This window comes from Phyllostomus hastatus, unplaced genomic scaffold (genome assembly GCF_019186645.2).
Source record: "Phyllostomus hastatus isolate PE091 unplaced genomic scaffold, TTU_PhHast_1.1 phas_contig_17, whole genome shotgun sequence".
In the NCBI taxonomy this organism is placed as follows: Eukaryota; Metazoa; Chordata; class Mammalia; order Chiroptera; family Phyllostomidae; genus Phyllostomus; species Phyllostomus hastatus.
Window position 1 is genome coordinate 556,794 of NW_025333664.1, and position 20,801 is coordinate 577,594.

At 72.3% G+C, this 20,801-nt stretch overlaps 1 protein-coding gene across 1 annotated transcript; it reads right to left on the bottom strand.

Annotated features, from left to right (window-relative positions):
* Positions 1–3,608: 3,608 nt before the first annotated feature.
* COL20A1 (collagen type XX alpha 1 chain) lies at positions 3,609–20,499 on the bottom strand. Its single transcript, XM_045833112.1, has 35 exons — positions 20,424–20,499; positions 18,753–18,863; positions 18,085–18,228; positions 17,678–17,821; positions 16,496–16,654; positions 16,118–16,237; positions 15,412–15,576; positions 14,812–14,976; positions 14,376–14,527; positions 13,956–14,085; positions 13,240–13,385; positions 13,017–13,140; positions 12,789–12,928; positions 12,321–12,450; positions 11,723–11,865; positions 11,424–11,560; positions 10,937–11,093; positions 10,658–10,787; positions 10,317–10,355; positions 9,425–9,563; positions 9,052–9,194; positions 8,794–8,903; positions 8,427–8,585; positions 8,251–8,328; positions 7,732–7,815; positions 7,124–7,177; positions 6,805–6,858; positions 6,666–6,719; positions 6,451–6,504; positions 5,778–5,849; positions 5,175–5,210; positions 5,041–5,089; positions 4,686–4,832; positions 3,980–4,057; positions 3,609–3,727 (listed from the first exon to the last, which is right to left on the bottom strand). Exons 1-35 carry the CDS (start codon positions 20,497–20,499, stop codon positions 3,702–3,704), a joined length of 3,849 nt encoding a protein of 1,282 aa, XP_045689068.1. The 3' UTR covers positions 3,609–3,701.
* Positions 20,500–20,801: the final 302 nt, after the last annotated feature.

Consider the following 20,801-nt stretch of genomic DNA (forward strand, 5'->3'; position numbering starts at 1 on the left):
GCGGCCCAGGCGCTGCGCACCTCCGGGGTGGGGGAGGGGGCGCGGGGGGCCCTTGGGTGTAAACTCCCGGGCCACAGAACCCAGGTCCGCAGCCTGCAGGTGAGCGAGGGTCACTGACGTCATCCACTCCGAGGACCCGGACGCTGCCCCCAGGCAGGGCCCCTGCGCCCTCATTTCTGGGCGTTACCCGGGGAGACTCCACCTCGGCCCCCCGGGGCGGGGGGGGGCAGGCGGACGGCCCATGCAGGGCGCCCCCCCACCTCTCACTCATCCACACCCCAGGCCCGTGTTTCCCGTCCTCGGCCGCCCAGGGCCAGGCGGGGAGGGCCGGGCCGCGGCCCCGGGGCGCCCTGGCCCAGCCCCCCCACGGTGGGCCGACTTCTCTCAGCAAATCAGGGAACGGTTCTCCCCTCGAAGGCGCCGGCCGTCTCCTGGCGAGCCCTGGGGGCTCAGAGCGCTCCAGGTGCACGCACACCTGTGCGGGTCACGCGGCCACGGGCCCGGAGTCTTCCTCGCCCGCTGCCCCGAGGCCGGTGCCGGCGGTGCGGGCTGGAACGGTTCTCCCCTCATCTCCCCGGGGGGTCCTTGAGGGAGCGCAGGAGCTCCCCGGGGGTCCCGGTCCCAGGCCTCCGGCTGCCCCCTTGACCGAGGGGGTCGGGGGGGTCCCCGCCGCCGTGCACAGCCACACTTCTCGTTTTCAGCCACGGCTTTCGAAGCAACGCCCTGGGTTCTGACGAGGGGCGACGTCCTTGTGCTTGCTGTAGCCGCCGCCTAATGGACCCCGTGTGAGAGCCCCCGGCCCGTGCCCGGCTTGCCAATACCCGCCCCCCCCCGCCACTTCCTTCTGGAATGTTCACAGTGCTCCCGGATCTCCGGGTTCCCCAGGTTTCGGGGATTAAGTTCAGTGTCTGGCACAGGTGAGGGCGGGGCATCGACAGTTCTGATTCGAGCCTGCAGCAGTCCCAGCATTTGTCGAAAACACGGCCCCGCCCCCCGGGAAAATGCCTGAAAACCAGGAGCCCCCGCTCCGCCCCGGGCTTCTCCGGGCTGTGGGTCGGCCTCTCCGCCCGGCCGGAGCAGGAAGCGTGTCGTGTGACCTGTCCGACGTGGTGGCGGAGACCCCCTCCTGGGTGTGAAGACGGCCCCACCCCCCACCCCTCACAGAAGCAGCCCCTGCTGCTGGGGAGTCCTGCCCGCCTGCGCGGCCCCGGGGGGACCCTCTGGAACGTTCGGTTGCCGCAGGCGGGACTGTCCAGGGAGGCCTCGGTTGTGCGGCAGCCGACAGCCGCCCACACCGGGGGTCACTCCCGAGCGTGGGTCTGGCCCCTGACCCGGTCCTTTCTGTGGTCACCCCTCGGTCCCGCAGGGGGCCGTCTGATGCCCGTGTGTCCCTGCTGGGGTTCGGGGGTGTGACGCCTGGGGACTTTTCCTTCCCCACACGGAGGTCTCTGCCCCCCCAGGTCCGCCCCCCAGCGGCTCTCCTCCCCCGGGGGCCCAAGAACGGCCCCTTCCCCTTCCTCACGCCTCGTGGGGACGAATCTCCAGGTAAAGCACCAACCCCGTTTGACGCGCTGGGCCTTCCGGTCTGAGGTCATAAACTTAGTTCCAGTCCTCAGACCCTGAAAACTCACTTCTTTCAACACTCCCACCGCGTCCGCCCGCAGCCCTGCCCCGGGGGGGAGCCCGCAGGTGCGGCCCCCACTTCACCCTCGGCCGGGGGCCAGCCCTGCCCTGCCCCCTGAGCTTCCAGCGGCGTCTGGGGTTGCCCAGCCCACCCCGTGGATCCATTCGTCCTGGTGCGTTTTTTAAAAAGACTTTATTTTATGGAGAGGAGAAAGAGAAAGACGGGGAGAGAAACATCCATGTGTGGTTGCCTCTCACTCGCCCCTACTGGGGGCCTGGCCCACAACCCGGGCGTGTGCCCTGCCTGGGAACGGAACCGGCCACCCTCGGGTTCACAGGCCCGTGCTCAGTCCACCGAGGTGCACCAGCCGGCTCTCCGGACACGTTTTCTGTGCCGCGTTCCCAATCGGCTTCTCCCTGTGCCCCTCGCCGCCAGTCCCGCCCCTCCCTCCTGGGGGACGCCGCGGTTTTCAGTCCACGGGCCACGGGGAACACGGCCTTCTCTGCCGGCCGTCCCGCGTGGCTTTGCTCTCGGGTGCCCCATTTTCCCAGTGAATTCATCTCCCAGACCTGAGGCCAGTGCTATGCGCGTGGCGGTGTGTGAGTGCGTGTGCTCCCGTGTGCACGCTGGCAGTGCGCGGGTGGGTGTGTGCCTGGACGTGTGTGGCCCACCGGTCAAGGTCAAGGGCCGCAGCAGCGTGTGTCCTCAGCCCGGGCCCCAGGTGGGGGCGCTGTGGCGAGGGGTGGGCGGCCGAGGCTCGGGGGCCCCTCCCGCCTCGTCCCCGCGAGGACACAGGACGCGGGAGCGTCCCGACTTGCCGGCCTCCGTGGCCGCACGTCCCGGGGGCTCCGCGGGCTCCCCACGGCGCTCTCCCCAGCAGCGTCCTGACGCACGGCCTCCGCCCCCCACCCTCTGCCGCGCCCCCGGCTCTGTCCCTCCCGCCCCCGCGAGGAGCCTGGGACTCGGTCCCGGGACCAGTCCGGCCGCCTTGGCCCCAGGGAGGGCTGCCCGCCCACGGCTTCCACGTGCCTCTGGGACGGCGGTGCCCACACTTCTCCCTGGGGAACCCCAGACACCCCAACAACCCACCTGCCCGCTCCCCTTCTCCCACCGGCCACTGCCAGCACTGGGAACCTGCTCTCCAGCCCGGGGCCTGCCCCCGGGGCCCACGCCACCCCACGCAGGGGCTCAGCTGCCTCCACCCGGGAGGGCAGCGGGTGAGGGCCCGCCCCGCCTGGCTCCCCAGGGTCTCACCCTCAGGGGGTCCCAGCCCCCGGGGCTTCTGGCAGCTCTCAGGATGGACCCAGACAGACCCTCCTGAGGGCTGCCCGAGGCCCAGCGCTGACCCCTCTCCCGGTGCCCGGGGTCCTGCGTCCTGCCCGCTGCGTCCAGTCTCGGGCCTCTGGACCCTGCGGAGCCTCCTCCCGCCCTCATTCCCGCCTCTGCTTCTCAGGGCCCCGCGGAGCCCCTTGTTGGCTGCTCCCCCGCTCCCCCCAGTTCTTCCTGGCGTCCGGAAAACTGCTCTGCCTTGAGCCGGTGCATCAGCTGGAGGGGCCCACAGCGGGCGAGGTTCCCCGGGTGGCCAGGGTCAGGCTGCCGGTGGGGGGGGTGCTGAGACCACCCAGACCAGCCTCGGCGGGCGGGCTGGGCATCGTCCTCAAAGCCCACCCCACCGGCGTGACCCGGCGCGTGGCTCAGGCTGAGGAGCCCTGGCCTGCGGGGGGCTGGGCCCCAGAGGCTGGAGCTGGGGCTTCAGTGGCCTTGAGGGAAGGGGTGAGCCCCACGGCAGCGGGCACACTGTGGGGCCGGGGGTGCTTGGGTGGCTCCTCTCTGAGACGGGGTGGGGGGAGCTGCACGACTGGACAGGGACGCCCTCGCCCCTCCCGTAATGAGCAGCCGCCGCCCTTGCTGAGCTCCGGTTTATGAGACCATGTGACCGTGGGAACAGTCCTCGGGGTCCCGGCCCGCCCTCTCTGCCCGGCCCCGCCACGGCCGCCGCCGCCCCCCAGCCTCTCCGGGGTCCTCTTGCAGCGACTGGCCGATGGGGTGTCTGGCACTCCGGGGGCGGGGGCGCTGGTCACTCAAGGCAGCAGGGGGACTGTCCTGGCCGGAGAGAAGATGGGCGGGTCCGGGGACATGGTGGACAGTTGACGCCCAGCCCGTCCGCCCAGCCCCCACTATCTGGCCCGGCCAGCCAGGCACCAGCAGAGCGGGGATGCCGAGAGCCCCCCGCCGCCGTGTCCCCGTCCACATCTGCCCAGCCCAGGGTCCTCCCGGGGCTCCTGCTGGGCAGGCTCCCCACACCCTCGGCTCCCCCGGGACCCCCGCTGCCTGCTGCCCCCAGGCCGGGCTCACCTGCTCTTCCTGGGGGCCCCGGGACCCCACTGCCCTGTGGCCGGGGGCTGCCCGTCTGAGCGAGGGCTCCAGGCTCCCCTGGAGGAAGGGCTGTGCTGGGACCCAGGGAAGGGGGGACCCGGGAAGGGGGGACCCAGGGAAGGGGGGGACCCGGGAAGAAGCCTCTGCCCCTCGGGCAGAGGCCGAAAGCTCAGGAGGGGCTCCCTGAGCCCCCCCCCCACAGGCACTGACTGGGGGCTCCGTGGCTGAGGGTCAGGGAGAGGCAGGCCAGGTGGGGGCGGCACAGGGTAGGGTCCCCATGACAGCACCTGCACCTCAGGTGCTGCACCTGGGCCCCGAGCTGGGGGTTCCCGCAGGTGGGGCCCCTCCCCCGCCCACAGCGCAGTCCCTCCCCCCTCCCCCCAGGCTCCTTGCTCGCGTCTCCCTCCTTGGCCTCTCCACCCGTGGGTGCCCCAGTCAGAGGGACGGACACAGGACAAGGTCCCTGGGCCGGTTCCCTGCTCATCGGAGGCCAGGAGGAGGGACGGGGGGGTGGAGAGACAGGACGGGGGACAGACGGCCGGCGGGAGCCCAGGGGGCTGGGCCGCCTCCAGCTCTGCAGGGCCAGACTCTGAGGGGTCCAGTCTCCCCACCCGGCCACATGGAGACCAGCCCCCCAACAGTGGGGGGGCGCCGTCCCCCCAGATCCTCTCCAAGGGGCCAGTACCTCTGTCTTCAGGGAGGGGGCCGGCACGTCCCCCTCCTCCAGGGAGGTGGGCCGCAGAGTGTGCGATCAGGGGTCCCGAGGCCTCCGAGACGGGCAGGGGGGGCCGGCCGCTCTCGTGGAGGAAGGAGTCGAGCTTCAGCACGTGCGCTGGGGGGGCGGTGGGGGGCACGAGTCGGCGGGGGTGGGGCGGAGCCCTCGCCTCCCAGGCTCCCTGGGGCTCGATGAGGAGGAAGGCCAGGCGAGGCGGGGTCTGCTGGGCCTGGGTGGGGGACGCGTGCCCGGCCCTGTGGGGACAGGGGCGGCGTGGGGGTCCTCATGAGAAGTCCGGGACACTCACTCTGGACGGCGGCCTCGCAGGCCTGGCGCACGAGCTGGTAGATGGCGGCCAAGGACTGGGGCTCCCCCTGCGGGGGAGACGGGGCAGGGGTGGATCCGGCGCTGTCCCCCGCCCCCCCGGGAAGTGCCAGGCCCCTCCCCCCACACACTTACCTTCTCTCCTCGCTCCCCCTTGGGCCCCGGCAGCCCCTGGGCCGGACGAAGAGGAGAGAGGGGTGAGCCCGCGGCAGGGGCCCCGACCAGCTGCTCCGCCCCCCCCCCTCCAATTCCGGCAGCCCTGACTGCGTGCAGCCTGCCGTCTGTCCACCCGTCCACCTGTCCCTCTGGAGGGAGTCCAAGCCCACGGGTGGGCGCCGTCTCTGATCCTCGGAGGGTCACAGGGCCCCTGCGACCTGCACCTCAGACGGGGACGGTCCCTGCCGCTGGAGCACCCCAAGGAGGACAGACCCTCCCCTGGCCTGAGCCAGCCGGGCCGGGACACCCGGGTCCCGGCCTCAGCCCCCCTCACCCACCCAGCTCCCCGGACCCCGCTGCAGCCCGGTCCCGCCCCAAGCCCCCTGGAGCCCCCAGCCCCAGCACTTGCCCCCACCCGTCTGCGCCCCACCCGGGAGGGGCAGCCCCACCCCCGCCTGCACAGGCCTCGCCACAAGCGTGCCAGCTGGCGGCCTCCCTGGGCACCGACAGCATTGAGTGAGCACACGTGTGTCCCCCCCCCCACCGCCGGCTGTAGGGCTGTCAGGTGGGGAGAGGCCTTACCGTGGGCCCCACGGCCCCTGGGGGTCCTCGCTCCCCGCCGGCCCCCCGGGCCCCCGCCACACCCTGGAACCCCTGGGGAGACACACAGGCCGGGTCCGGCTGGACTGCATTCCCTGGCAGGTCTGGCCCCCACCCGCGGCCCTGCCTGGTCCTTCGGGTCCCCACCGCCCTGGGCCCAGGCCAGGCCCCCTGGTCCGTCCTTCCTGCAGGCTGTGCCCCGTGCGCACCCCCCACCCCCCAGAGGGGCGGCTCGGTCCCCCAGCCCCCCCGGCACCCCACTCAGGCACTGAGCTCAGCACAGACCCCCGGGTGAGGGGGCGGGCTGGGAAGGAAGGTGCTTCTCAGGGACGGAGGTGCCCCCCCCACCCACCCGCCAGCAGGCAGAGAACCCCAGCACCTCGCTGCCGTGTGCGGTTGGGGCGCAGGTGTGACTGGGGCTCCACATGGGGCTGTCCAGCGGCAGGGGATACAGCCGCCCCCCCCCCCAGGCAGCCGCTGCAGGGGCCGGGGGCCCAGAACACTCTCCTGCCTGGCGGGACCCAGGAAGGTGCCCGCCCAGGGGAGTGGGGCCTCCCAGGCCACCTCCTGGGCAACCTGGCTCAGCTCAGCCCCAAGGAGTCTTGGAGAGTGGGGGTGGGCAGGGTTGGGGGGCTCCCGGGGAGGCGGTGCCTACCCTGGGTCCAGGGGGTCCAGGCAGACCAGCGGTGCCCTCCAGGCCCCTCATTCCCTGAGAGCAGAGGCGGGGGGCTCAGACCTTGCGCACCGCTCCCGCTGCGGCCCACACGGGGGCACGCACCGGGGCCTCGCTCGGAGAGCCGCGGAGCCCGGCCACGCTCACGGCCCGCCCCCCCAACGCCCCCAGACCCTGCCTGCTGGCTCCTCGCCCACCTTTGGACCCTGGAGGCCAACCTTCCCGGGGGCGCCCTGGTGGCCGGGGTGGCCCTGGAAGAGAACAGAGGCGCTGGCCGGGCTGGGGTCACGTCCGGCCCCGGGAGGAGGTGCGGTCCCCGAGCCCTCCCACCGCTACCTGCAGGCCCGGGGGTCCGTGGTCCCCCTTCTCTCCTTTGACTCCCGGCGGACCCTGGAGGGGACACAGACTGAGCGGCAGGGGCGGCGGGGCGGGGGGGGGGGCAGTGGGGAGTGGGGGAGGGAAGCAGCACCTACCACGGGTCCCTGGACAGTGCGGCCCTGGGTCCCTGGTGACCCCTGCTGACCTCCGGGACCCTCGGGCCCGGTCTGTCCGGGCGGCCCGGGCTCTCCCTGCAGACACAGGCAGGGGAGGGGCTGAGCAGGCCCAGGGCCGCTCCGGCAGCCCCCCCGCCCCAGGCAGCACCCCCCCAACTCACCCTGGGCCCCGGGACGCCCTGCTGTCCTCGGGCTCCGTCCCTGCCGGGGAGGCCCTGTGGGGACACGGCAGGCCTGAGCCCGGTGTGGCCCGTGGGGGGCAAGGCCCAGGCTCCAGTCCCCGCTGCCGTGGGGTGGAGAAGGCCAGCGTGCCCCGTGCCCTCCCTCCTCCACAGCCGCTGGCTGCCCTGCAGACTCGGGAGCCGGCAGCCCCCGCGTTGGGGAGCTCTGCACACCAGCCGGCCCAGGGCCAGGCTCACGGGCCCCCAGTCCCCCTGCCGTCGGCCCTGGGGCCTCCCTGGGGGGTGGCAGAGGGGCTGGGCCTGCCCTGTGGTGGGGGAACGGCCGAGCTGCAGGCAGGGTGGCCCTGGGCCCCCTCCTCAGCCAGGAGAGGTGGGACGTGTGGGGTCCCTCACCAGAGGAGGGGGTTCAGCTCAGGAGAGGGAGCCGGGGTGGACTAGACAGCGAGGGACACAGGACATGCGCCCCACGTGGGCGGCAGGCCGGGGAGGGCTGCTGGAGCCAGACCCCCACCTCAGGGCGGGGGAAGGGGCCTCCCTCCTCCGCCCGTGGCCACAAGATGTCACCAGGGAGGGGCCCCTGGGCTCACCGGAGGCCCCTGGGGTCCCGGGGGCCCAGAGATCTCTGAGGAGCAGGTGCAGACAGGAGGGGAGGCAGGGCAGGCCGCTCCGTCCTTCAGGGAGAAAGGAGGCCCGTCGGTGGAGGGACCCTCCCTGGGCTCCGGTCTGACCCTGGGCAGCCCCTCGGGGAAGCTTCACACCTGTGCCTGGGAGGGGCAGGGGCTGGCTCCTGGGGCCGCTGCCCAGCACGAGCCCCGGGGCAGGACCCCCTCTCTCCCTGCCGATGGGTCCCCAGCCTGGCAAAGCCCAGCGTGGGTGCAGGAGGGAGTCCCAGGAACGGGTCATGGCCCCGTGGGCTCGGCTCTGAGCACCTTGTGGCTGGGTCCTTCTCGTCACCTCCAGCCGGCCGTGTCCCCAGGGCCTCCAAGATGCTCCCTAGAGGCCACCTCCTCCAGGAAGCCCACCAGGGTGCCCCCTAGGGCTGTGATGACCGGGATGGTCTGTCTGCCCGCCAACTCTTGGCCCGTGGAGGGCACGTGCCCACCTACCGACGCTGGGAGCTCGCAGCACCTGTCCACCTCTGCCCAGGTGTCACTGCACATGAGCCACAGCGTCTGGAGCTGGAGCTGCAAACCAGGGCAGCGGGTGGTCAGTAGCTGTGGCTCCGATGGGCGGTCAGCCGGCCCAGACCCCGGCTGGCCGGGCAAGGCAAAGCCAAGCTCACCGTGGCCGAGCCGCCTCGAGGGCCCCGGGCCTTGGCCAGCCTCCCCAGCGTGACGAAGCCGGAGGCAGGGGGGCTGCCCGCTGCCCCGATGGGCCTCTCGGCCACCTTCCTGCAGTCCACGTAGAGGCGCACCCTGGAGCGGCCCACGGCCACGTGCACCTGCAGGCAGGACAGGGATTCCCACAGCCGTGGCCAGGCTGCGGGACAAGGCTCCCGGCCCTCACCCCGTCCCCGGGCCAGTCTCCTCCTTGAAATGGACCAGACGTGCCCACGCGGGCCCCTCCCGGGGCCTGTAGGGGCAGTTCTGGTCCAGAACTTGGGGGCGGCTGAGGCCCTCAGGCAGGAGAGTTGCAGAACCTTCCAGGACCTTGTGGAAGCTCCCAAAGAAGATCCTCTTCACTTCGGGCAGGTCAAAGGTCACCTCCTGCAAGGCCCCGCTGGGGTCGTGGCTGAAGTAGGTCAGGGACTTCCTGCCGGCTGCGGGGGCAGAGCGGGGCGCGCGCTAGACCCCCGCCCGTCCAGGGTGGGAGGGGGTGGCCCTCGGCCCGGCCTGGGGGTGGCTCAGGACCCACAGCCGCTGAGGCTCGATAGCCCCGGGGCCCGCCCCACGCCCACCCCGACTGACCGTCCAGCAGGACCCCCAGGACGGGCTGGAAGTCCTCGGCCGTCATCTGCCAGAGCGCGAAGGCCTCCCTCGGCGTCTCGGGGAGCAGGCGCAGCAGGAAGACGACCGTGTGCTCCGGGGGGAGGGCGGCCGGGTGGATGTCGCTGTGGGGGCACGAGGGGCGGGGCCTCAGGGCCCAGGCCCCCGGGACGGCAGAGTGAGGTCCACGGGACCACACGCTCTCCTGCCTCGGTCCCCCCACGTGTAACGCGGCGTCTCGGGGAGTGAGCTCCCTCCCGGGCTGCTGTGGAATCACCAGAAACGCCCCGGGGGCCGGGAGGCCACGCCCCCGCAGCCGGTGCGCCCCCTCCCGCACCGGGCCACAGCCCCTCACCTGGCCCGGCGGGTCAGCTGGGCGTCCCTGAGCAGCGTGAAGGTCCGGGCGGGGCCCAGCGCCGAGGGCTCCATGGCCACGCCGCGGAGGGAGGCGTACTCCTCCGCCACCAGCCCGAAGGCCGCCATCAGGTCAAAGCCTGGGGCGCGGTGTGGGGGGAGGACCCGGGACAGAAGGGACGGCGTGAGGGTGGGACGGGCAGGAGGCGGAGGGAGAGACGCGGGGGGCGGAGTCGGGCGGGGCGGGGAGGGGCGGGGCGGGGCCAGGGAGACGCCGCAGAGAGGACGCCGAGGCCGAGGCCGGGCGCTCAGGGCGGAGATGGGACACAGAGACAGCGACAGGGCGGAGACGAAGAGGCACCCAGGGGAAACCTGGGGCCCTGGGGCCTGTCCAGGTGGCCACGCCCCGACCCCACGTGACCGCTTCCCCTCCGCTCTGACCGGGTCCCACTGCGTCCGGTCTCAGCAGCCTCGTCACTTGCTCTTGGGACACCGCAGGGGGACTTGGCCGGCAGCACAGGACGGGCGGCCCCCCGACACCCGGCGGACACCCCCCCCACCAACCCTCTGTGGGGAGGGTCTCAGGCTCACCCAGGGGCCCCTCTGCCCATCCAGGGCTCCGTCAGCCAGGCCGATGGGGCTGGGCAGGGCCCAGGGCCCCGGGCCCCAGCGTTGCCACTGCTGTGCCCATCACGGACTCGACCGTGGACGGGCCTCAGTGACGGGGGCTGTGGGTGGGGGATACGGGCGCTGGCCACCCTGGAGGAACCCTCCTGTGAAGCGGGGAGCCCGCCTGGCCCCCCTCCGGCAGCCCGGCCCCGTTCCCCAGAGGCCCCCGAGCAGCAGAGGCGGGTGGGGCCGGGGAGGGAGGGCGCGTCACCGGGAGGACCCACCTGCCAGGGAGCCGTTCGGGTGGAGGGCCGGGCAGGCCGCTGAGGGGCGACAGGGGGTCGGGGTCAGTGGGGAGGGGCCCTGCCCGCGGCCCGGAGACGGTTGCTTCCCGCGGCCCTGCCCTCCCCAGGGCCCTCAGGCCTGCGGTCCCCATGACTCAGGGATGGGGAGGGACAGGGGACCAGGTCCTGCCGTCTCGGGGGCTGAACTTCGGCCCCTGGACACCCACAGAAAGGGCAGCGGCCGCCCAGAGGTGCCCCGAATGGCTGGGCCAGGGGGGTGCCTGGGTGTGCGGGGCAGGGCTGGGAGCACCGCCGGGGGCCAGGTCCCCGTGCCCACTCACCCGTCCAGCCCGTGGCGGCCACGGCCGCACTCTCCCCCGCCCCGTACACCGCGGAGACCAGGACCCTGTACTTGGTGGCTGCCAGCAGGTCTGGGAGCGTCGCGTGGCTCCTGGATCCCGGAACGGAGACCTGGGGGCCCCGGCACCTGAGCCGCCTGCCCGGGCACCTGGGCGCATCCCGCCTCTCGGCACTTTTCTGGCCGCGTCCCCACCAGCAGGCAGGCAGGACACGTCTCCCCCCGCCCTGCCACCTGGACCCCAGGGTCCGCTGAGACCCACCGATTTCTCGGGCCCGGAGCCCGAGGCCAGTGCGTAGGTGAGCCGGTAGTGCAGCACGTGGCCGGCAGGGGGCGTCCAGCCCACCCGAAGGCTGTTCGGGGACTCGGAAACCAGGGCCAGGTTGGAGGGCGGGCTCCGGCTGACTGAGGGGGCGGGGCTCAGCAAGGACGGCGGGAAGCCGGCGCCGCGCCCCACCCCCATCCTCAACGCAGGACTCCCCTCCTAGCCCCACAGCGGCCCCCCCGCGCCCTGTGGCCTCGGGACAGGCAGGGCGGCCAGCTGGGCCCCAGGAGGACCCGGTGAGCATGCGTTGTGCCAGGTGACTCAGGCCCTTGGCTGCCCCCACCGCCCAGGGAGGCCCTGGGACCCCGGCAACCCAGCCAGAGGGGCAGGAACCAGGGGAACTGCCAGTCAGCGGTCTGGGCTCGGGGAGTGGGGGCGTCTGGGGTTCCCCGGGCTGTCACTGCCCCACGAAGCCAAGGGCCACCTACGGGGGGCGTAGCGCAGGGACACGGGGTCGCTGCGGGCCCCGTCCCGGTAGTAGGCCAGGACGGTGATGTCGTACTCCGAGCGCCTCCCCAGGCCGGGCAGGACCGCCTCACCCAGGTTCCCCGGGACGGAGATCTGTGGGGAAGAGGGACCGAGTCCGCCCTGCGGGTGGTGGCCTCGCCCAGGGGCCCGGCTCGCAGGCCAAGGGCTGGGCAGGCTGGTCCCTGAGGTGCCGTGCTGCGGTGTGAGCCCCTGGGAGGGAGCTGGGTGTGGGGAAGGGGCTCTGCTACCCCACACCTCGTGGGCCTTCCCGTCTCCCAGCGGCGTCCACTTGATCTGGTAGACAAGCACGCCGGACGTGGCCGCCGCCGCCCACGTCAGCCGGACCTGGTCCCCGGGCAGCTCGGTCACCGACAGCCGGCTCGGACTGGGGACTTTCCCTGGGACACGAGAGAGAGAGGGGCGGGGGGGAGAGAGAGAGAGAGACCGAGGCACTGAGGCTGGGCGGCATGACCCCCTCGGGGACTCATCCGAAGCGGGGCTCTTGGGTGCCTGGTAAGGAGGTTTCGGGGGCGTGGCTCACCCCGGGGGCGGGCAGAGGGGACCCCAGTCTCCAGGTGGTGGCTGTCCCCACACTCCCCTCTTCCCTGGACGGGGCTGCAGACCGAGCCTGCGCCTGCTTCTGGAGACGGCCCAGCCCCAACTCCACTCCACCCCCGGGGCGCCCTCGCCTCACCCTGCACCCCGGGGTCCGCCAGCCCCATGCAGGGGCCCAGGGCCCAGCCCAGCTGGCCCAGCGCCGCACAGAAGACGCTGCTGCGTGCGTGCTGGTCTGAAGCACCCGTGGGTGGAGGGCCGCAGCCCGGCTGGGACGCCCCCCCCACAGCCCACTCACGCGTAGTCAGGCGTCCAGTCATGGTGGAGGAGCTGCCCCCGGGGAAGAGGCAGGTGACGCGGACGGTGTAGGTGGTGGAGGAGGAGAGGGGCCCCAGGGAGACTGAGGTGGCGTTCCCAGGGGCCTCCGCCTGCAGGGCGGGTGGGGGATGTTGGCCGGGCCTGAGCTCCCGCCCAGGACGGCCCCTCAACCCCCAGAGCGGGGCCCTGCCCACCCCCCAGGCAGCCGGCAGCTGCATTGTCACCCCCACAGCAGCCACCTCCCCAGCCTCATCGGGCTGCCGTTCACGGCCATGCTAGGATTCCTCCCTTCACACACGTCCCCCACCCCCCAGGCCAGCCAGACTGGGGACCTGGGGGGCGGGGCGGCTCTGTGCGCCCCCTGCACCAAGCTGTGAATGCGGGGCGGGGCGGGGCAGCTGGGCGTGCCAGACCCCTGGGACCCCACAGGACAGCAGCCTGCTCTCACCTGCCCTGAGTGGCTGCCCTCGGTGGACACGAAGCTGACCCTGAACAGGCGCACGGGCCTCGGGGGGCCCTCCCAGGACACGCGGGCTGAGTCGTGCGTCACATCCGAGAAGCTCAGGTGTCTGGGGGCGGCCAGGGGTGCTGTGGACACAGCAAGGCCTCAGGGACCTGCCACCACCCCCAGGTGTGCGGGGAGGAGCGGGCGACGGCCGGGAGGGCGGGCACTCACGGGTCCTGACGCGGATGCCCCGGGCCTCGCTGGCCTGCGCCCCCTGCAGGCTGAGCACCTGGACGTCGTAGTCCCTGCCGGGCTCCAGGCCTCCCAGCAGCACCTGCGGCTGCTCCACCTGCACCTGTGTGGGCGGTGCTCACGTGGCCCCTGCCCGCCTGGCTCCACCCCTCAACGTCACCCCAGCTGCCTCCGCCGTCCTCCGCCCTCCTCCACCGCCCACCTCTCTGGCCTCCTCCTCGCCCTTGGGGGTGGCCGACGCACACCGCACCAGGTACCGGGTGGCCCCGGCCGAGGGCTGCCAGGTGAGGCGGATGGTCCTGGGTGTCACTGCGGCCAGGGCGAGCGCCTGGGGTGGAGGCAGAGGCGCTGGGAGAGGAGACACCACAGGCAGAGGTCACGCCACAGGCCCAGGGACACAGGGCCCCGCAGCCCACTCTGAGTGTCCCCACACTTCACCCTGGGCCACGCCTCCAGCCCACGGTTCTGGGGACACACGACCACCTCGCGGGCTTCTGCTTAGGGTGGGCGGGCCATGGTCGTCGGGGCGCTGCCGTGGGCTTGGGGTCCAGGGAGAGCTAAGCGGCTCAGGGCTTCTGTGCTGACCGTGACCGTGGCGGCGGGTGCACAGCTCTGCAAGCGCGCTCAGAGCCAGTGGCCCGTGCACCGCACACGCTCGGTCGTAGGCGGTGTTTCGCCGCCGTGTGATGGGGCCCGGGGCCGCGGCTCAGTGGCCGCGAGGGTCCCAGAAACCCGGAAGAAGTAACAGCAACAAGTCCCGGTCCGGGTGGGCGGGGATGCGCATGACGTCACTGGTATCCGGAGGAGGACGCCGAGGGTCAGAGCGAGCGGTTCAGTGACTCTCCCTGGGCACACAGCCCGTGGGGGCGGTGCCCCGCCCGGGTGAAGACTGAACCTGTGACTGCCGACCGCCCCCACCTGTGGTCACCAGGCCCCGCAGGCCCTCGCCGACCCCCGCCTCGGAGACGGCGTGCACGGACAGCAGGTACTCCGTGCCAGCGGTCAGGTTGTGCAGCTCCGCGGACGAGCTGGGCCCCGCCACCACCACCTGGAACAGAGCCCGGATGGGGCGGGCAGCGTGCGGTCCAGGGCGGCGGGCACTGTGGACTCAGGCGGGCTGGGGTCGGTCTGGCTTCCTAAGCGCCCCCCCCGCCCCCGCACCCTGCTCCCGGGGAACCGAGCAGTCATAGGCGGCGTGGGTGCCCATGCCAGCTGCACCCTGCCCACGGGCTCGAGTGCGCCCTGAGGACTCGGGCCTGATCGGGTCACACCCCGTGTCCCTCCCCCACGGTGACCTCTCGTGCGGGACTTCGCCCGGGGCAGCAGGGGGCCGCTTACCTCGCGGGGGGCGCCGCCCCTGGAAGGCCGCCACACCACCAGGTACTTGAGTGGCAGCTGTGGGGCTGGAGTCCAGGACAGGTGGACGCTGGAGGAGGTCACCTGGGTCAGGACCAGGCTGGTGGGAGTGGAGAGGGGGTCCCCGGCTGCAGCTGTCTTGGCTGAGGGAGGAAAGGCCCAGGGTCAAGGCCAACCCGCCCCCCCGCAACTCCCCCCCCCCCCCCCGCGGCCAGCGGGCATAAGAGGCTCTTCTGCTCCCCCTGGCGGCCACTTGAGGTCGCACAGGTGGGGACTGCAGATGCCCAAGGAGCCTTGGAAATGCGGCAGCCGCGGTTTCAGGAGGCCCTGGCAGAGACCCCGATCCCGTCCTTCTGCCCAGAGCAACTGGGCAGCGAGCGCGGACGGCCCCGCCCTCGACCCCTGCCCGCCTGCTCACCTGGGCCCCTGCGCAGACTCCTGCCCTGGACCTTCTGGCAGATGAGGCGGCTGAGCAGGCCGGCCAGCGTGCGGAGCTGGGGGAAGTCCTGCACGTTGTGGACCGTGACGTCCAGCGGCTGGGAGGCCAGCAGCCTCAGCTCCGCCTCGTCGGCGTTCTTCACGCCTGCCCACGGGGCGCGGAGAGTGAGGCAGGGCCCCGGAGCTGCCGCCACCTCTTACAGCTGGAGCCCCGGGCCATGCCCCGATCACCCAGTGGGCGGGGACCGTCCCAGCCGTGTGCCCTGGGTGGCGAGGCTCCGGGAGGGACCACCGGGGAGGGGCTGGTGCAGAGGCGAAGCATGGCGGGGAGGTGTTTACAGAGGGTGCGGCTCACGGCCCGCTCCCCACCGCCTGCACTGGCTCTGTGGCCGTCCTCCAAGTGCCCTCGGGGGCCCACGTCCGGGCTGGGGCACCACCACCAGCTCCAGGAGCAGGGCTGGGCCTTTCCGCACCGCAGACTCGGGGCTGAGGCTCAGAGGGGCCACTGGACCCCAGCCCGGGAGGGGGCCGGCGTGGTGGGACCCCACGGCGGGGAGGCCGGGAGGCCCGGGCTGCTCACCCACAGCAAAGACGTCCACGTCCCGGCCCTTGAGGACGTGGCCAGCCTCGCGGGCGTCGTCCTGGGACTTGCCATCTGTCACTAGGACCACCACCGTGGCCGCCTCCGGCCGGGGCCCCGCTCCTGGCCGCAGGTTCTGCTCCAGCACGTGGGTCAGGGCCAGGCCTTGGGAGCAGTGGGGACACAGTGCAGGGCCTCACCCCGACCCGGCGCCCTCCCGGCGGGGCTGCTCCTCCAGCCTCCGGCCCCGCGCTCTGCCCACCACAGCCGGCCATCCTGGACCCTCCAGGCCGGGGTGTCCACAGGGCAGTGACGCCACCTCCTCCCTGCCCGCAGAGGCCCCCCACAGCCTGCCATGGAGCAGCCGGGGCAGGGGGGCCGGTGTGGGGGTGTGGGGAACCGGGAACAGACTGTGCTACGGAGACACCCCTGGGGGCGGGGCCTGCTTCCAGCAAGGCCACGCCCACACCCACTGGCAGCTCCTGCAGAGCTTGTCCGTGGGAGGGACTGCTCACTTGCTGTGGGGCAGAGCCCACATTGTCGCCAAAGCGAAATCGCATGATTCGCCGTTCACAAGGGTGGGCGTGGGGTCAGCTGCACCCAGCCCTGGGCCTGGTTCACGTACAAGCTCGCAAGTCCGGGAAGAGCCTGTGAAGGGAGGCTGACTCCCAGGGCAGCGAGAGGGGAGGGGTTTTGGGGGGCAGACCTGTAAACGTGTTTCCGCCTTTGTAGCGCAGGCTGCGGACCGCCGCCAGCACCTCCTCCTTGGTGCCGAAGGCGTTCAGGTCCCACTCGGTCTGGGGGTCGCCACTGTACTGGGTCAGGCCTGGAAAGGAGGTGCCGGGCATGGGGTCACCCAGGAGAGAGCCCGTGCTCGCAAGGCCCCCGCTCTCCACAGAGGACCCGCCAGCATGTCCTCCCAGGAGCCGGCAGCCCCATCGGTCCCCCGGGAGTCCCCCGGGGGCCCAGCCTGGCAGCTGCAGGCCACGCCAGTCAGCAGAAAGTTCTGCCCCGGCCCCTGGGGCTGGGACAGGACCGCGAGGGCCACAGAGGAGGGGCCGCAGGGCAGAGGGCTGGGACCCACCAACTTGGACTTTGTCCGGCCCGATGTCAAAGGGCTCGATGACGCTGGCCAGGAAGTCTTTGACCTGCTGGAAGTGGCTGTGGCCGATGCTCCAGGACCCGTCCACCAGGAAGATCATGTCCGCGGGGGTGGGTGGTGTGCAGCGGAATTGGGGGCCGGCTGGGCAGGCAGGGAGGGGGCTGCGTTGTGGGCAAGGCCGCTGCAGGGTCCTGAGCCGCTCCTGCCCTGTCCCCGGCCCCGGCCCCGAGTGGGATCTCCTTCCCTGGGGAGGGTGTGGGGCAAGGGGCCGCAGCACCTGGCCTCCAGGTGAGGTGAGGGCTGAATCCCGGAGGACAGGGGCCTCAGAGGTGCTCGGGGCTCACCAGACTCAAAACCCCACGTGCACCCTGGTCCGCGGGGTCCGCCCCTGGAGCCCTCTGGGGGCGGGTGCAGCCCCCCCCCCCCGTGCACCGGGCGGGGTCGCCTAGTGAGGGCTGCTGTGTGAGGCCTTCCCCCACCCCTGCCCGCAGCCAACTGACACCCAGGCCCAGGGGCAGAGGCTGCCCAGCGGTGCGGACTGGGGTGGCGGGTCAGCACCGTGGACAGCTCCGCTCCGCTGCGGAGGCCTCCCCATGGCGGTGTGGGCTCGCTCTGAGCATCCAGGGGCTCTTTGGAGACGAAGCCTTGCACCCTGCCCCCCACAATCCCCCCCCCCCCCAGGACCGGGCTCCCTGAGCTTCACCCACAGTCGGGGCCAGACTGGAGGCTCCTGAGAAGGCCGGTGCCCTAGGACCCCACCTGATGAGGGAGGCGTGGCCCTGCCTGCCAGGCCTTGTGCAGAAAGCAGCACGCCGGCTGCCCTGCCCTGCAAGACCTCACAGCCAGCCCCCTGGACGCGCTACTGGGCTGCTCTCTCCCCTGCAGCTGCCCCGGCGTGACTCCGCCTCTCTGGGCTGGGCAGGGGCCTTCCCCTCAACCAGGGCCCCCCTGGGGGAGGCCACAGCCGTGTCGCCTCCCACCAGCTGCACCCCGTGGGTCTGAGTGGGCCCCAGAGAGCGGCCACAAGCTCCCGTTAAAGCTACAGTGGAAGCTACAGGTCGAGCAGAAAGGAAATGTTTCTGGCCACACACAGAGAACACGCGAGAAGCTCGATTACCACGCCCTCCCACCCCAGCCACTTACCCCCGCCCCCAGTGGACCCACCAGGAGTGGGCGGGCCTTGGCTTGGAGCTGAGGTGACGTGGGGCCCGGGGTCCGGGCTCCCCACCAGGGGAGATGAGGGCTCCACAGCTGCCCCCAGGGGCTGCCGGCTGCTCCCGCCCACGGGGTGACTTTTCAAGTCCTCGACTGCAGGCAAATACAAGGGACAGTCAGGACCCCACCGCGGTGGGAGCAGAGCCTCCGGGGGCCCGGGGGGGGCCCTAGGAAATGGGCAGGGGCGTCAGGGGTGATAAGCGAGGCTCCTGGGTGGCTACTCGGGGGCGGAACGCAAACCCAGGCCCCGGGACCCCCGCCCGGAGGGGCTGCCAGGCTCAGCTCCAGCCACCCCACAGCGCAGGCCCCCCCACCCCACCCCGAAGCTGGGAGCCGGCGCAGGGCGGCGGACTTACTCACGAACTCCCTCCGAGCCAGCAGGACACGCCCGGAGCCCGTGAGCTCGAAGATCTGCAGGGTGTACCCCTTGGAGGGGCTCAGGCCCCCCACCGTGGCCTTGGGGGTCTTGGTGGTCAGCATCACCTCCTGCTCGGAGTCCCCTGGAGCGGGGGCGGGGAGAGCTGTGGAGGCCACGGAGGCGGGTGTGCGTGCGCGTGCGCGCGCGCGCCAGGTGGTGACGTCCTCCAGACCCCGCGCCACTCTCTGCCCTTCCTGCGACTGCACGCTCGAGCCTGGGAGCTCTCCTTAGGGTTTTTAAAACCCGCGCCCTGGTCACGGCTGCGGAGCTCCACGGCAGGCCTGCACGGGCGGGGCCTGGCAGGACCCCCGGGCCTCCCTCTGGTCCCGGATGTCCCTCCGCGCGCGCCGCCCGCACGCAGAACCCACAGGGGCTCTGCGCGGGAGCAGAGAGCCGCGGATTCTGCCAGAGCCGGAGACTGGAGCCCTCCGCGTTGCTGGGCACCGGCCCGCGTGGGACACGCGTGGTTCCCCGGCTCTGCGCTCCACCCCCAGAGCAGGTGTGGCAGAATCCCGCAGACGTGTGGATGCCGAGACGCAGAACGGGGCGCAGTGAGGGCCGCGCATGCTGCCACCCTCACAGCGACGGGGAGGCGCAGGCCCGTACCTGCCATGGGCTTCACCTGCACCAGGTAGCCGAGGCCCGGCCTCTCCGACTCCGCCCACTTCATCTGCAGCCGGTCTTCGGGCAGCACCGCCAGCCACAGGCGGCCGCTTGCTGAGGGGGTGGGACAGGGTGGTCGGGACTCACCGCCAGTGACCGCGCCAGCAGCTGTGGGGGCGGGGGGGTGGCCAGGGTGCCTGCTGTGAGTGATGTGAGGAGGCCTTGGCCCCACCGGGGGGTCGGACCGGGCCCTGCCCAACGGGCAGGCACCTTGAGAAGATGAGGCCCCACCCAGGGCTGGAGGGGGACCCGGCTCTCCTAGGGGTCCCAGGGCTGCCGCTGCTGGCTCTCTGAGGGGTGTCCCTGGCCCCAGCCAGCTTCCTGGAGGTGTGGCGACCACCCTGCCAGCAGCCGCAGGTGCTGCCCCACCAGCTGGAGCCTCCGGCTTCAGGGCCCCAGTCGGAAGCAGGGTGGGGTGGGCAGAGCAGCTGTGTGGCTGTGGCTGAGCCCCCGCTGCCAAGGTCACAGCAGGCAGCCCCACGGGGGTGGGATGCCGGGGATGTGAGGGTGCCGTGGGGAGTGGGGGTGCTCCATAGGAGTAGGGGTCCCCGACTGGAGGATGGGGACAGCAGCGGCCTGAGCCCCAGCGCAGGGCCTGACCTCCCAGGGAGGCTTCCGGGAGCCCCATGGTGGGGGCAGCTATTTTTGGAAAATGGAGACAGAGACGGGTTTCTTCTGGCTGCCCCACGGCGGGCTGGGGTGCACGGGGAGGGGTGGGGGCTGGGGGCGCCCAGGCAGACACAATGCTGGCTTCAGAGCGGGGCAGAGGAGCCGGGCCCCGGCGGCTCCCGGGGAGCGAGGGGCGGATGGACAGGAATGTCTGGCCCGGGGTGGGGGCCTTGAAAAGCCACTTGTGCGCAGGGGGCCCGGCTGCGGCTCATGAAGAGCCCTCTGTGTGTCGCCGTGCCTCTGGGGACCCCATGCTGCCTTCCGGGGCCCCCACACCGGGGGCGCAGACCGCTGGGGCACCCTGTCCACGGGCCTCCTCGGGGCGGGGCCGCCCAGCTGGCCGGTCCTGAGTGCGTCTTGTCCTCGGTCGCTGGGCTGCACCCAAGGGACCCGCGGTGTGTCCTGTCAGAACCACGGGGACCGGAGGACCCCCCAGGCGGCTGTCACCGCCTGGCTCACAACCAGGCAGAGCGTCCGACCTCATAGGGGGCTGGGGGCGAGGCTGGGGAGCACGTGGCACCCCGCCCCGTGTGCCTCGAAGGGGCCGGGAAGGTGCTAGAAGCCGAGAGCCAGCACCCCGAGGTCAGGGTGGGTGGGGTCACCTTTACTGTAGGCTCACGGTGTCTGAAAGTTTGACACAGAAAGTGTCCGGGGCAGATTTGAAAATGAAATGTTAACATGACAGAGTGAAGAGGGGTGGGCTAATAGCTGCTTATTAAAGAAGAACCAGGAAACAGAAGCATCCCCAAAGTGAGGTGAAAGGTTGCGAGGCCGAAGGTCAAGCAGCCAGCTGGGGCCCAGGCACTGGCAGAGGGGCCCACCCCAGCCCTCGGGATGTCCTGCCCTGCATACCGACTGGGCACAGATTCCACTGGGGACAGCGACAGTGGGGGTCGGGGGCAGGCGAGGGCTCCGTCCCCGGCAAGTCCCCACCCGTGTCCTTACCTTGTCCCCGGCTGAGGCCCAGGACGGCGCCCAGCCACAGCCAGACCCCCAGGTGGGGGCGCACCTGGACGCCCATGGTGCTCGGCCTGCGGGCGGAGAGGCCGCTCAGCCTTCTGCCGTCCGTCTGTCCCCTCCCGACCGCCACACCGGAGCCCCACCACCCACGCCCCGCATGAGCCCACTCTGGACGTCCACAGACAGGTGTGGAGACCCCGAATGCTCGCTCACAGCCGCCCGCCCCTGTGTGCCCCGGCTGCATCCGCAGGGCCCGGTGGGGGCCTCCCAAAGCAGAGGCCAGCTGCCCCCCTGCCAGCCACCCCCCAAGGTGCTGGCTCAGTCCCCGCCTGGCTGCGTCCCGCCCTCAAGACCCCGTCCACA